At 43.0% G+C, this 15,492-nt stretch overlaps 1 protein-coding gene across 9 annotated transcripts in view; it reads right to left on the bottom strand.

Annotated features, from left to right (window-relative positions):
* palm1a (paralemmin 1a) overlaps window positions 1-15,492 on the bottom strand; it is a 128,834-nt gene that overhangs the window by 44,222 nt on the left and 69,120 nt on the right. For all 9 annotated transcript variants that reach the window (XM_047049740.1, XM_047049739.1, XM_047049742.1 and 6 more), the window contains 2 exons: window positions 11,303-11,411; window positions 532-553 (listed from right to left, as the gene is read on the bottom strand). In XM_047049740.1, coding sequence (XP_046905696.1) covers window positions 532-553; window positions 11,303-11,411 — 131 coding nt within the window. The remainder of the gene's footprint in view (window positions 1-531; window positions 554-11,302; window positions 11,412-15,492) is intronic.

Here is a 15,492-nt window from a genome sequence, read left to right on the forward strand (position 1 = left end):
ATGGCAGAAGAAGATGTATAATAATAATAAGAAGAATACGTAGAAACACTTAAGGTGGCTTCGCCGCTTCGCGGCTTGGCCACCAATTAAGGATGACAGGCCACAATTTAAGTCCATAATAAATGTATGGAATAGAAGGCAAAACCTTTTCAACTGTTACCTTTCAAAGACCTTTGGAGTCTATACAGATAAAGCATTTGAGTGTACAATAACACTGAAATTACTTAGCACAAGTCCTTTGGCTTTACCGTTGAATTGATATAACTCATAAAAAAGAGCTTCTTAATATGCTATAGACTTCAAGTAATACTTGTGAATGGTCATAAATTGTGCATAAATCAATAGCCCCAGAACAAATAAGGAACATAAAAAAAATGTTTTGCCATCGCTCTACCTATTGAATTATAAGACGACACCTACAGCAACAAGTTATGAAAAGAGGCAGAATAACATTTAATGGGTAAAGAGCAATTGTACATGACCTACATGAAAATAAACAAATATTAATGAGGCATACTGAAGATGTCCTACCTTTCATGGAACTAGCTGGTGCCTACAAAGAGTGGGAGAAAAAAGGGATACATTACATTTTTATTATTATGCTTGGACAATTTTGTTTCTGAGTAATGTAATTACGATGCACTTTTGTACGTCGGCAAAAATTAATGATCAACACAAAACAATCACAGCTCTCTTAAGGTGTGAAAAGGTCTACATTCTTTAAAGCCAAATATCTGGGCTAGAACTGTCCAGGTTTACCAACATTCAGTTAACTATTTTCAGATTTTAATGTTTGACACATCAATTGAAAGCTTACAATCTGCACTTTGAGTCTGTAAAAATGTTTTTATGAGTTGGCCGACAACCGCCCCTTTTCTCCACTGTGCCACATATTGTTGTAAAAATGTGACACAATATGTAATTTTTGTGGGGGGGTTTGTACTGTTTTCCTTTTCTTGCATATTACGAAAGTTAAACTCTTGAAGTCACTCAATATAATAAATAGTGGTGGGCATCAATGTTCCCTCTAAGCCACATGTGTCAAACTCAAGGCCCGCGGGCCAAATGTGGCCCGCCACGTCATTTTATGTGGCCCGCGGAAGCTTAATGGGCTATTGAAAAAGGTCTACGCTGCTTTACAGCGTGCATTGACCATAAACGACATCTCTCACCATGCATTTCGATTGTGTTACGGCAAAGTGACGACATCCCGCCTCTAGAAAGCAGTGTATGCACATCAGTGTTAAACGCAAAGTTTAACTGGGTGAAGGCGAGCATGGTTTGAATGACAGCATTCCAATGCAGCCGGTTCTGCGAACGTACCCCTTGTGCATTTTCAGCCAAGGTCCTCGGGCATTCAACCCAAGTTGGTATCGCTCTCGAACTTGGTTAGAGTACTCAGCCAAGCTAGCATGTTTCTGCTTCCCTTGTCGACAATTTGGAGCCAGAAATGATGAAGACATCACCTTCATTAGACAAGGTTTTACCAATTAGAAAACGGCAATGTTTATTTTACATAAAGCTCAAAAAGCTATTCTGCGTTCAAATGAAGGGCAAAAAAAGTTTTGCTCTTGCGCTATGCGCGCTTGCATTTTGTCACCAAACACTGAGAAAAATTTGCAAATATATCCTCCAAGAAAAACAGCAGATTGTCCAAGAATTAAAGGCGGACTTCAATTGCAGCATAATAGGCCCTATGTTCACAAAAGCTAATACAAAAACACCATGTTTTTACATCGTTACTGACGTTACATCGTAGTTACAACTGGCCCTTTGACGGCAACCATAATGCTGATGTGGCCCACGGTGAAAATGAGTTTGACACCCCTGCTCTAAACTGCTCGCCTGCGCAGACCAGCTGAAGGACCCGCGCACTAGATTTTCCAGACCGCGCACAAAATAAAATCTGTATTTTATTTTAACATTTATTTTATAATAAATGTTCAGTTGATAGGCAAAATGCGGCGAAGCCCACTTCATACATTTCAATGTCACTCTAGACTACATTTTAACAAAAAGCAGTATTTTTGTTAAAAGACTGCTTTAAACAACGACCCTGGCGCTCTGCTCAAGCTTTGACTGGCAACGAAAATCTTAAATGTTACCTTCATAGGCGAAAAGCGTAGGTTTGCGTAGGGTCCATAGGGACTAGTCACGACCAAAGTTTGGGAAAGATACAATTGTCCCCACCAATATTTTGTTAATCTTTTTTTATTTTTTTTATAAAAATCACATTATATTTGCAAAACTCATTCGTATTTTTATCTTTACTATATTCGTTGCCCAGAAAAGTGAAAAATACATTTCCAAGTTAACCAATGCGCCCTCGAGCCTGCGAGACAAAACAATGTCATTCAATTGGCTGAAGTGGCAGGCAGAGTCAGAAACACTTCGTGAATCGTGACTTACTTGCAGAAAGAGAGCTGTCAGTACGCCAGGAAATAATAAAGCCTCATATTAGTATTTCGTTTGGTCTCAGCATTGATATTTTTGACCCTTGTGTGCTTTATAGATAGGAAAATGTCACCCAAAAATAAGAGAGATATCAGAAGTCTTTACACCACCCAGAGAGTAAGTAGCTAGCAAGGAGGTCATTGTTAGTTAGTAGGAAAATACGCACACAGTGCAAACCTGCTGGCCTTACATCGACACCCATTCTACCATGGAAAACATGTTTTGAAAGTTGTTAGTGGAGCTAGTGGAGCATGTAACTTTTACTTGTATTCAATCTATCCCTAGCGTCTGCCATCTTTCGACCAGTGTGTTAGCAGCGGCTTGTCTTGTTGAAGTCAGAAGGATAAAGCTAACCTACCCACATAATGGGACAGTGCTAGTTTAGCCTAGTACCAGCAGGCTAGCAACTCAAAAGTAATATTAACTGGTAATAAGTAGGCCTTTATGATCCCTTGGATATGCCTATCCCTGTAATCTCGACCAATGTCAGCAATCAACTAAGCCTGGTTAGCGTCTGTATTAAATTGATGAATTACTGTGCAGGAAAAACAGCACCCTGAAGATACAGATGTAGAGAGCAGGTTGGTGATGAATCAGCATCAGGGGCTCAGGTGAGAAGTTGAATTGTCAATTTTGGTAAAGATTGCATTAAATTGCAGTTTTATAGGGATTTTTAGACAATGTTACCCATGAATGTTATTATTCACACTTATACTTGTAGATAGTAAAAAGGTGCTATAAATTGGGATGCCCAAATGTATGCATCACATAAGATTTAATTGCTCAGAAGTCCAGTACAGATTATGTAGGCCTAGTACAGCTCTATAATACCTGAACCAATTACCTACGTTTAAAAAAACTGTCCCTACCAAAGCTGAGACCAAACCTACGCCCTTGTTACAGGCGCCCCAAAAAAGGGGCAATTTTACATTTAAACAGAAATGGCTTGATGAAATTGTTCAAACGGACACAAGCGATGGTCCAGGTAGGCTGGTGAAGCTATCTGATATATTTAGCTACGAAGAAGCTAGCGGAGTTCTCTGCAAACTTTGCTCGGAGTACTGAGGTTTGCGCTCAGACATATTTCTATTTGCTCAGTGCGGATTTTTTTTTTAGGGAACATTGGTGGGTATAGACTATTTTTTTAAATCTAAATTAATCTCACTGTCTCATCTTGGAATTAATCTAGATTAATCTAGTTATCTTGGCTGTGAGCTGTGCTGACGGGCTTGCCTCGGTTGCACTCAAACAGTAGTTTGACGACGACTCTTCCCCTGCGCTACATCAGTGCTTGGCCCGGTATCTTCCGCATTAGCTAAGGGATGATTTGCGTTTAGGTGGTATTTGAGACTGGAAGAACTCTTACAGTACACTAATTCCTCATCGCAAACAACCTAAGTCTTGTCGAGGTTGCCATTGGGAAGCTTCTTAAAAATACATTTTCCCTGAAGCAAACCTGGCGGCTTCATAGCTGCATCCATGTTAGCACGTCACGTTTGATGTGGTAGTTTCATACACAAGGCATACACACAAGTTTGAAGACTCGTTCTCGCCCCCTACAGTGCAATTCGGCTAGGTATACATCCGCGCTAAAATATCAAGGTGAAAGTCATCATAGCTTGGGTAGTATAGACCCAGCTCCCAACCCAACTTTGTTAATAGATTAACGGCGATATTTTTTTATCGCCCTATAAGAGTCTCACGTTAACGCCGATAACGGCCCACCAATAATAATAAACTACATTTAATATCAGTAAATACTCAATTTGTTTATGCTTGTTCAGCTATGCTTCCAGTTGAGTGGGCCCATGATGCATGGTGTGATTTGATTTGCATCACGGTGCAGCCGGCTTTCCCTACTTATAGCATGGATGGGGGTCAATTGACCCCTGAGTTTTCAGACAGGGACGTTGTTACTGACATTTAATGATCGCTAAATGGTGCTTCTTGCACACAGCCAAGCCAAGGCTGGAAACTGAACTGGCCTTTGTCAATCTGTCATTTATTTCCATGTTGATAGTCGGTGACAATTTCATTGAACGTTTGTTGTCTCGCCCTTCAATGATTCAGCGAAATATAATTTGTTGTAAAGGATGTAACATGTTGCGGGTTAGACTACAGTTGGTCTATGAATGCATAGCCTGACATTATCAACATTCTATTGTTGGCTGACAATGATCACGTCGTGGTCCCCAGTCAAAAGCATGAACATCATAGACATGTTATGATACAAACATGTATTGGGTGTGCTTTCGTCAGCAAGGCACACACTATGTTATCTCAGGTATTTATTCTTTTTTTAATAATTATTTCAAACATTAACTTTGGCCTCAATTTTGGCACTACAGAGACAATGTTACAGTTTACAGTTTCTTTAATCCGACACAATACTTAATACCAAAACACAAAGCAAAAAGAACAACGTATATTTGGTGAGTCATATGTGGAACGTATGTTCCATCTAAAGTAGTCATATTTCTAAAAACCAAGTGAACGGAATACTACAGTACTAATAGCATTAATTTTGGTTAAGTTCACATGTTGTATCTGCATCTTGATTGGACTTTTACCACATTCTGCCTGTTTTTTAACGCCACTGCAATGCCTTAGCTCACACGCTCACAACTGGTTGTCGCAAAGTATGACGTGTACACCTAGTGGCAAGCGTGCGCAAGTTTCGTAGCTAGGAACAAGCTTCTGCGCAAGACCGGACGATTCGGTCTGGAAAGATGGCACGGTCCATTTTGCTCTGTCGCTTGCCTCTCTGCGCCACTGAGCACTTTTCATAGAAATGAATGGGGACGCCATCTTTAAAGAGCAGGCTTGCTGTGTCTACTGTATATGAGTCTATGGCTGTCCATCCAGCTCTCCCAACGCAGGCCACCACGGGACAGAAATGCAGCGGCTGCAGTGAGATTTAGATGTAGCCCAAAAACCTGCAACCATTACATTATCACCCTCGACATTGTTTTAAAGTAGCCCAATTTGTCCAGAAAGCCACGGATATGGCAACCGTGGATACGACGTGCCAGTACGACAGACAGTGATATCAGCGAGCCCTCAGCATTAGTATGATAGCTAAAAGTCTAGGAAAGTGAGGCTACTTTTCGCTATAGGTACCTACGAAGATGTCTTAATCTGCTAGACAAGTGGGCTCCCCTTCGTTCTTCTGGTTAGCAGTCTCACGGGGTCTACTTACCCCTTCAAGTTCACTAAGGATTTGCTGGGGCAGAAGCGCAGTGGCAAACTGGCCTCCTCGCAGGAAGACATAGACCAGCGTCTGAAGCAGACGTACAGCGACCCCGCAAGAGAGCAGGAGTTGGGAGAGTGTAACAACCTCATATAACCCCCTGAACCAGAAGTGCAGTTTGACATGTCTGAGCTGCAGCTAAAGGAATTAAGGGAGGTTGTCCACAAAGCAAGGCACCTAGATCACCTACATCGACACATCTCTCCCGAAAGGCAACATTTCAGGAATGTCAGGTTTGGAGGTCTGGAGCATACCGGTGTGCTGACACTGCTCATTTTGGAGGCCAGAGAGACCAAGGGCAACCTGTCAGTGTTGTGGCTTGACCAAGCAAATGCATTCGGTTCCATTCCACACAAGCTGTTTCAGCTCACTTTGAAGAAACATCATGTACCCAGCAGGTGTAGAGACCTTATCGCTGGTTATTACAACAATTTCAGGATGAGGGTCTCTTCAGGAGCAATAACATCCAGTTGGCACAAGGTGGAGATCAGTATCACCACAGGGTTTACTATCTCTGTGACATTGTTCTCCCTAGCCATGAACATGCTCACTAAGTCTGCAGAGCCAGAGTGCAGAGGGCCCCGCACTAATTCCGGACAACGGCAACCATCCATAAGGGCATTGATGAATGACCTCACAGTCACGCCAGAATCAGACCCATGCTGCTGGTGGATTCTGAAGGGACGTGAAAAGCTGGTGGAGTGCGCCCGAATACCGGATATGTTTCAAACCCACCAAATCCAGATCAATGGTGCTGACGAAAGGGAAGGTGGAGGACAAGTTCCGGTTTAACATCACCGGCACAGCCATTCCAACTATCACAGAGGAGCCAGTCAAGAGCTTGGGCAAGTTTTTTGACTGCTCTCTGAGAGACACAACGTCTATCCAGTCGACCTGCACTGAGGGCCTCATGTACGTACATTCGCAAACGTAGCATTATTAGCGCCATGGGCAACCCGCAGATTATGCACGCTGTGATACTTCAGTTAACGTCGTATTTACTAAACCTGCAGGTTATCGGGTAAACAGCGCCTTTCTCCGCCCACTATACCTTATATTGCGAGCATTTAAACACGCAATTGAATGGGCCTCCTTCTCTCTTTCTATCATGGATCAGCCACCAAAGTCAAAACAGCGATCACTGTTTGAAATGATCCTGATGCCAATATTTGTAATGTAGCGAGGAGTTTAACAACTGCTGGAATGGAATGTGAACGCTGAGTCGGAGATTCTATGTAATCTTTGATTTCTTCCAGTAACTATATTGAATGGCTGCTTAATCTGTAACGCGTAATGATTTTGTGTTCACTTAACACAAAATGTGTGATCCTTGTGGCAAAAATCCTTAGGCCTATGTCTTTGTCTTGCTCGGGTTACGGCTGCCATTTCAGCAGGAGTGTCTGCTAAATGCGTCTGCTAAATGAATAAATGTAATGTAAATGTAAATGTAGGAGGCATATACGCATACTGGTTTACGCCAGCTTTTAAATGACCATTTTCACCGCAAAATGGAAGCACGCTTTCATGGGCGGTTTCTGTCCTTACCACGGAATACATAATTAGGCGCACTTTACGCATCTCCTCCCATCTCTTTATGGGAACTCCCACTTTCCCCTTGACCCTCCCATGAATGCATATGCATGACTCGGAAAAGCGCAATTTGCCATTTTCAGTTCCCGCGACAGGCAGTCTGCGCTTTTCCGTCAGTGCGGCATGTTTGTACATACCTCGCCATGCTTTTACTCGTAAATTGCGAAACAAATACGCCTGAAGTGGGCGCAAAAGCGTTAGTACATGAGGCCCTCAGTTGGATGGCTGGGTGAAATCCGTGGACAAGTCAGGCCTACCTGGGAAGTTTAAAGCCTGGGTCTACCAACCTGGCATTCTTCCCAGGATCCTGTGCCCCCTCCTTGTTTATGCGGTCTCAACAGTTGAGACCTTAGAGAGGAGGGTTAGCAACCACCTCCGTAGATGGCTTGGATTACCAAGGAGCCTGAGCAGCATTGCACTCTACGGGAACACAACAAACTGCAACTGCCTTTCAAATCCTTGGAGGAGGAATTCAAGTTAACTACAGCCAGAGAAGTGGTTCAGTACAGGGACTCAAGTGATCCGAAGGTGGCTAAAGCAGGGATCCAAGTGAGGACTGGTAGGAAATGGAGGGCAGAGGAAGCGGTTCAAGAGGCAGATGCAAGGCTGTGTCACAGGAGCCTGGTGGGAGTGGTCACACAAGGTCGAGCAGGGCTAGGATCCTTTCCAACTCCCCAAATGAACACTAGGGGGAAGGAAGGGCGAAGACTTGTTCAGGCGGAGGTGAGAGCAGCAGTGGAGGAGACGAGAACCTGCAAGGCAGTTAATGAAGCAACAGGGAGCTTGGACGAGATGGGAGAATGCGGTTTAAAGGAAAGTGATCTGGGCTGAGCTTTGGAAAGCCGAGCCACACCGCATCAAATTCCTCATCCAGGCAGTGTATGACCTGCTTCCAAGCCCCTCAAATCTGCACACATGGGGCATAACAGAGACACCAGCATGCCCACTGTGTTCCACAGTGATCACTTGAGTCCCTGTATACTGTTCCAAGCGAGGAACCCTGGAACACATCCTCAGTTGCTGTACAAGGGCACTTACATTACATTTAAATGTATTCATTTAGCAGACTCTTTTATCCAAAGCGACTTCCAAGAGAGAGCTTTAGAAAGTGCATAGATCACTGATAATAACAACAAGATAGCCCCCAAAACATTGCGGGTAGCCAAAACATGAAGCACATATTATGAACAACCAAAATAAGTGCCAAAGGGAAGAACCATAAGAACATGTAGTTAAACAAGTTTCAATTAAACAACATGAATCGCTAAGTGCAAGTGTACCTGTAGAAAAGCAGGCAACAGTAAAACAGTGAGTACAACAATTTAAATCAGTTACCACTAACCAACAAGAGCAACAAGGCTATAAGCAAGAGTCATTGTGATCCTTGAGGAAACTAACATTGGGACCAGCAAACCATTCCTAAGTACCGTTGTACTCCCGGAACAAGTGCGCCTTGAGCCTTTTCTTTTCCCACTTGGAGATGGTCGGTACAGGTGGAGGCATGACCAAGTCCTCAAGACCATTGCTGAAGCCATCAACGCAGGACTGGCGTGGGCAAAGCAGTTACGACCCTCCCAGAAAACCATCGCCTTTGTCAGAGCTGGGGACAAGCCAACTCCTAACAGAAGAACATCTGCAGGCATCCTGACGTCTGCAAGAGACTGGCAGTTGTTGGTGGACCTGGACCTGGAACATCAGCTGAAGTTCCCCAGCCATATTGCAGTCACCACCCTGCAACCAGACATTGTCCTGTCTGAATCCACCAAGCAAGCAGTGCTGCTGGAGCTGACAGTCCCCTGGGAAGATCGCTTGGAAGAAGCCTTTGAGAGGAAGCTCTCCAAGTACGCAGGACTGGTCAGTGACTGTCAGCAGGATGGTTGGAGAGCAAGTTGTTTCCCTGTGGAGGTTGGATGCAGAGGATTTGCAGCCTGTTCCTTGGCCAGAGCCTTCTGTAGTTTAGGCATCGAGGGAGAGAGAAAGAGGAGAGCCATCTGCAGTACCACCACAGAGAGCTTCAAGATGGCTGTGGCTCAAAAGAGGGGAGCAATGGAGTCATGGTAGCTAGCTAACCATCTGGACACAAGCTGGGGTCTGATCAGCCCCGGCTGGGTCAGCTGGAGGAGGGCGTATGATGTTGAAAGACCCGAAATGTCCAATGATTCCAGGAACATCACTGAAGATGTGTCCAGATTAGGCATCAGTAGATGTATGCACACAACCCAGCGTCATGGAGCACAGCAGCTAAATACTTATTTAGCTAAATACTTATTTAGCTTTGTTAGTGTGGTAGACAACTCCTGCAGGTCTACCGGGTTGTGAGAAGTAGGACAGAGCCGTTGGTCAAGTCAGGTACAAGTGGCTTTATTGGTATCACTTCAGAGGTTACACACAATCACTGGACACTCTCGCGCTGAGAAGCCCAACATTACAAAATAAACAGTCTCCCTTTATACTCTTCTGCAGCCTGACCCTTTCCTATACTTAAATGTGTTGCAACATCAACAAGTGTCATCCGTTAGCTTTCCTCTCTGGCTCCTGTCAATATTTAATGCCAAGTGGGCCTAGGTGACATTTAATAAGGGGGCTGCGTCTTATAAGTCCTAATTTGGTAACCTACTAGGGCCTATGGTGTCTGATTTCTTTCCTATCAAGCCATGCCATCCCTTGGCCTGGCACAACCCATGTGGTGAGCATGCTTCTCTCCCACCTGATTTAAATATAGTTGTCTGCTCCTGTTCTGACCTCTCTGAGGATGACATTTAGATCAGCCTAATTCACCTTAAGGACACTCATTTTACATTAACCATAATATCAATGCAATGGGGACCCTTCTCCGTTTTTTTCATCTCCCATATTAGCTACCTGTATCCTTGTGTTTGTGCAGTTGCTCAGCAAGTATCGTGCCATGGTGTTGGAGGACTGATCGACAAGCGCATCACACATTTAACCAATTTAAGACTTACATGTACAAGTAATGTCACATTAAATAATGTATTTATACTCAAGTTTGTGTGGTGCGTCGCTCTTCCTCTGATCTGTAGCAGCACTGTTACAGAATAGTTGCACGGTTTAGGATCATATTACAGTAAGTTAAATAATACAAGTCTGGCTCAGTACATAAGTGAAGTGAACACCATTTTGCATACTGCATATTTCTACAGCTGACAAAAAACACAGCCCAGGCTGGTGTTATCGCAGGAAGCGTGGCAAAAATACAATACTACTACTAGGCTGTAGTAGCTATACTAAGCCTACCTACTAGTGTTGTCCACAGAAATAAAGTAGCAAGTTAGCCCATACTAGCCAGTTAGCTAAATACCTTTTGTTTTCATTACTGTTTCTCACACACGATTGCCCAATTTCTTCATTTTGATGTAACTGTTTCAACTATGTGAGGCTGCAACATCGCCTATTCCCTCTTGCACTTAGAGAAATGACAACAGAACCTTGTTTTATTCACACTTCACTCAGTATTTTGAAGTGTAAATGAGCAGTAAGAAATGTATGCTTTTCAATCTATGCCATCTTCATAAATAATAAGTATGCATACTTATTTAAAATAAAGATATCACGACACAAAGGAATCTCTTAAGGCAAAAACATCAACAATTAGAGGCCAAAACACAATTTTGCTTATTGCAGCGCCCCCTAGAGGTCAAATGACACAACCTTTTGTGGACCCCTTAAGAACAGGATCCTGGGTCCCTGTACCAAATTTTGGTGTCAATGTATGAAAGATTTTCTGAGATATGACCTCCCTTCCTTTTTGCTAACTTTGTTGACAACTTTGCAACACTGTGCCCATAGCAATTTTAGGCACTCGCGGAGCCCAATCAGTGGCTGTGATTTCTTATTGGTCCATATTTTAGAGTGTGTTTTGGTTTTCTCCAAGACCTGTTGTTGTATATCATACTATGTGTGTGTGCACAAGTTGAAATGGCCCGATGTATGTGTATGTACAGTTATGTGGCCTGTTGGCCTCGGGAGTAAGATAGAGTGGTGGCTCACTTTTGTAAATGTCGTCTTGATGTCCTCTTCTGGTGTTTCATCTGACATGATATCTTGAGTTGAGGTTGCAGAACCACCAAACTCCAGTTCCTCCAATTCCTGCTTCAGTCTACAAAACGAAGAGCATTTTTTGTGAAACCACACAGGATCAATACATACATTTATTTGGGAAGGATTTTCCCAACATGTACAGCTTTAATAACATCTATATATATTCTGTGCTGGCCCTGCTTTCTAGAAACTACCAAAATGAGCCACTCAGAACCACTTACCAGCTCCATGAACATAGACTTTTATTACTGAACAGGAACCCTTATGTGAGTGGCAAGATACCCTTGGAAGATATCACATACTGACCTGTGTAGAGGACATTGTTTAATAAGATGCAGTGTTAAGATGACATTAGTCTCTGGACCTCATGTACGTACATTTGCAAATGTAACTTTATCATCTCCATGGCCAACCCGCAGAAAGCACACACTGTGATACTTCAGTTTACGTCGAATTTACCAAACCTGCAGTTAACGGGTAATCAGCGCCTTTCTCCGCCTACTATATCGTAAATTAATAGCATTTAAACGCGCAATTGAATGGGCCTCCTCTCTTTCTATCATGGATCAGCCACCAATGTCAAAACAGCGAAAACAAATATTTAGTGATAACGAAATGGATGTGCTTGTTCATATGGTAACAGTGAATTTAAATATTATACAAGGCCGGAATTCCACACAGACACAAAAAAATGCCTTCTGGACCAAAATTACACATTCCAGTAACTGTAATATTGCATGGCTTCTTAATCTGTAACACGTAATGATTTTGTGTTCATGCAACTAAAAAAGTGTGATCCTTGTGGCAAAAATCCTTTCAGCTCGTCCCTGGCCTATGTATTTGTCTTGCTCAGATTACTGCTGCCATTTCACTAGGAGGCATAGGAGAGGAAACCCGCATCCTGGTTTACTCCTACTTTTAAGAGGCGCACTTTCACAGACGTTTTTTGTACATGCCGCGGAATAATAATAAGGCGCACTTTACGCATCCCCTCCCATCTCTTTATGGGAAACTCCCACTTTCCCCTTGACCCTGCCACGAATGCACACGGATGACCGAAAAAAACGTATTTTTTTACCTCAGTGCGGCATGTTTGTACATATCTCGCCATGCTTTTACACGCACGTTGCGAAACAAATACGCCTGAAGTGGGCGCAAAAGCGTTAGTACATGAGGCCCCTCAGTGTATTATTAACCAAATAATCTGGCTGGTAAAATAGTTAAGTGTCGGTGTAGATAACTGGAGTTAAATGTAGAGGATTTAGTCTGTGTAAAGAACGTATGTCCATGTAAAACTTCCTACAGTTTCACAAACTACTTCGTATGATGTGCTTTTCTAAATGACAGTTTGGAGAAATATTAGTGCCAGGTCAAATAGAATCAGAATTTATTAATTTTTTATTCAAATTGTAAATGTTCAAACTGTATTGTATGCAGATTTAAAATAATTTCATAGACTAAAATGTAATCTAATGGTTTCAAATAAAATGTTACTCCCATTACATACAACTTGTTAGTATTTTTTTTTTATTTCGTTGTTGGCGAATATGGCGAATAAGGCGACATAAGGCGAATGTCGATATAACATAAGCTAAAGCCTTGTTTGGCTGCTGCCTCGTCCTGTCAAGTACGGATGGGTAATACCAATAATTTTCTTTTCGATCTGATACCAAGTACTTTCAAGACCAGTATCGTCGATATCGATACCGACACTTATATTTTAAAAAAATTTTTGAGTAATTTTATAATGCTTTCTGAAAGCCATCGTTTGTGGTATTGCCACAATGGCGTATTGTTTTTTGACAAATATCAACTGAAGTTTCATCGTTGTTAACTGGAGTGAAATAACTCCAGATAATGCTTCGTTGTCTTTCAGTCATGACCACAGCAATGCACTCGAATCTGCGCTGAGTGTGCTTTCACTGATTGAGAGTGAGAGAGTGCAGCGTGCTGCTGAACTCATGATAAGCACAGACACAGTGTAAGAAAAAATAGTTTCCATTGAATTTCTTATTTAAGTACATTTCTATACTACTACTATTATACAAATATTCTAAAATCACTTGTTTAAAATAAATCCTAGGTAGGATTGATATTTAAAATTGAGAATCGATCCTTTTGATACAATGCTAGTATCGAAAATATCGATACTTAAGGATCGATCCACCCATCCCTACTGTCAAGAGCAAAATCATGCTTTTCTGACATCTCAGCTGTTTGAGACTCAATTGGCTGCAGGCCAATTGTTCTGGACAACACATGCACAGCTGCATCATGCATGGTTTAAACATGGCATCATGAACAGATGGAGTAACATTCGGAAGGCATGAGAGAGATGGAATCAGTGAGTAAGTGATGGAATTAATGAGCATTTTGTTCTCAAATGTTAATTATTATGATCATAAATTATTTATTGTAAATTTGAGGGGTTTTGGGACTGAATGAGAGTAAGTTGGACATAGCTTGAGCAATAGACTATCCATAAAGAGTGTTAACGTAATCTGAATACCCAATTTTTGCAAAATTAACACCACTTACACAGGGCTTAAAGTATTCCGGCACCGTGCCGGATGTCCGGCGTGCGGCCGTGAGGAAAAAAATAATTTGGGAACTTGCATGCGGTTTAATATTTTAGAGACAATTGATTCCACCTACCAATCATATGAGAGGAATGTACCTCTAACCAACATTACAAGCCTATCAGAAGCAGAGCAGGGCTTGTCCTGGCAACACAGTGTGATTGAGATCCATACGTCAAGAAGCGTTGTCGGTGAAAGCATGGTGCGCAAGTTCATAACAATCTGTAGTAATTTAAATATATTTATATAAACTTTTATGTTCCCTAGCGTTAATTTTGGTCAATTTAATTTATATTGATACATGTTTACTCTTAATGTAAAGTTTTTTTTTTATGTACTCTGTGTTTCTTGTAAACTCAAATGTATTTGACATTGTTGAAATTGCACATAAAAAATTAAAATATTGAGCGCAAGTTCATGAAGCCTGGGGATGATGTCCTACCCATCGATAAAAGACTCAAAAAAAAATGGCACTGGGCAGCGAGCCTTTTGGCAGTTGTTGCCAGAAACTGAGAGAGCCTGGTGCTTATTTCTTTTACGTTTTGCTTGAGGAAGCTACTATATGCCAGCAGCGGTAAGAAAGTGCTTACTCGTCATGAGTTAGACCCCGGTCATAGAGCCGCTGCCCGTGCACTCAAACTTACCACGAGGTTGCCGGGAGCCACTGTTACAGCTGTCACACCGTCTATGACTGACCGTGTCTGCGCCAAAAAAATATGTTTGTGCACATTTATTGCGGAACATGACTTGTCATTCACAATTTCACAGCCACTGGTCACCCTGTGTAGAAATGTTCTACATACAGCCGTAATACTTGAAAATAAATGGTGCCATTGAAGATAAGTCTGTCTGTGCAGTTTCTTTTCTCCCCCCAAAAGGTTCTGGCTCAGGATTTCTTTTCACTTTAACCCCTACTTACAGTAGTCAGGTGCACTCGTTATTGTTGATAAGCACTGTCATCATTATTTGTACCCCTCTCTAGTTTTAAGCAATGTGGGAGCGCTTTCCAGCAACAACAGTGAGGACCTGTCCTCCCACCCGAAGGCGGAGGGAGGCTACCCTCTCGTCCACCGGGGTGAACCCCAACGTATAGGCGCCGAACCGAGGAGAAACAAGTATTCCCACCCCAGCTCAACGCCTCTCACCGAGGGCAACTCCAGAGTGGAAATGAGTCCAGCCCTTCTCAAGGAGACTGGTTCCGGAGCCGATGCTGTGCGTTGAGGCGAGGCCGACTATATCTAGCCGGAACCTCTCTACCTCGCGCACCAGCCCAGGCTCCTTTCCCGCCAGCGAGGTGCGTTACACGTCCCTAGAGCTAGCTTCTGCAGCCGAGGATCGGACCGCCAAGGCCCTCGCCTTTGGCCGCCACCCATCTCACACTGCACCCAACCCCCATGACCCTTCCTGCGGATGGTGAGCCCACTGGAAGGGGGTCCCACGTTGTCTCTTTGGCCTTCCACCAGGCGCTCGCCATCGAGCCCCACCCCCGGGCCTGGCTCGATTCCGGGAAACTGGGAACCATTGTTTGTTTTCTTCATGGTCGTTTTTTTTGAGCCACGC

This window comes from Hypomesus transpacificus, chromosome 26 (genome assembly GCF_021917145.1).
Source record: "Hypomesus transpacificus isolate Combined female chromosome 26, fHypTra1, whole genome shotgun sequence".
In the NCBI taxonomy this organism is placed as follows: Eukaryota; Metazoa; Chordata; class Actinopteri; order Osmeriformes; family Osmeridae; genus Hypomesus; species Hypomesus transpacificus.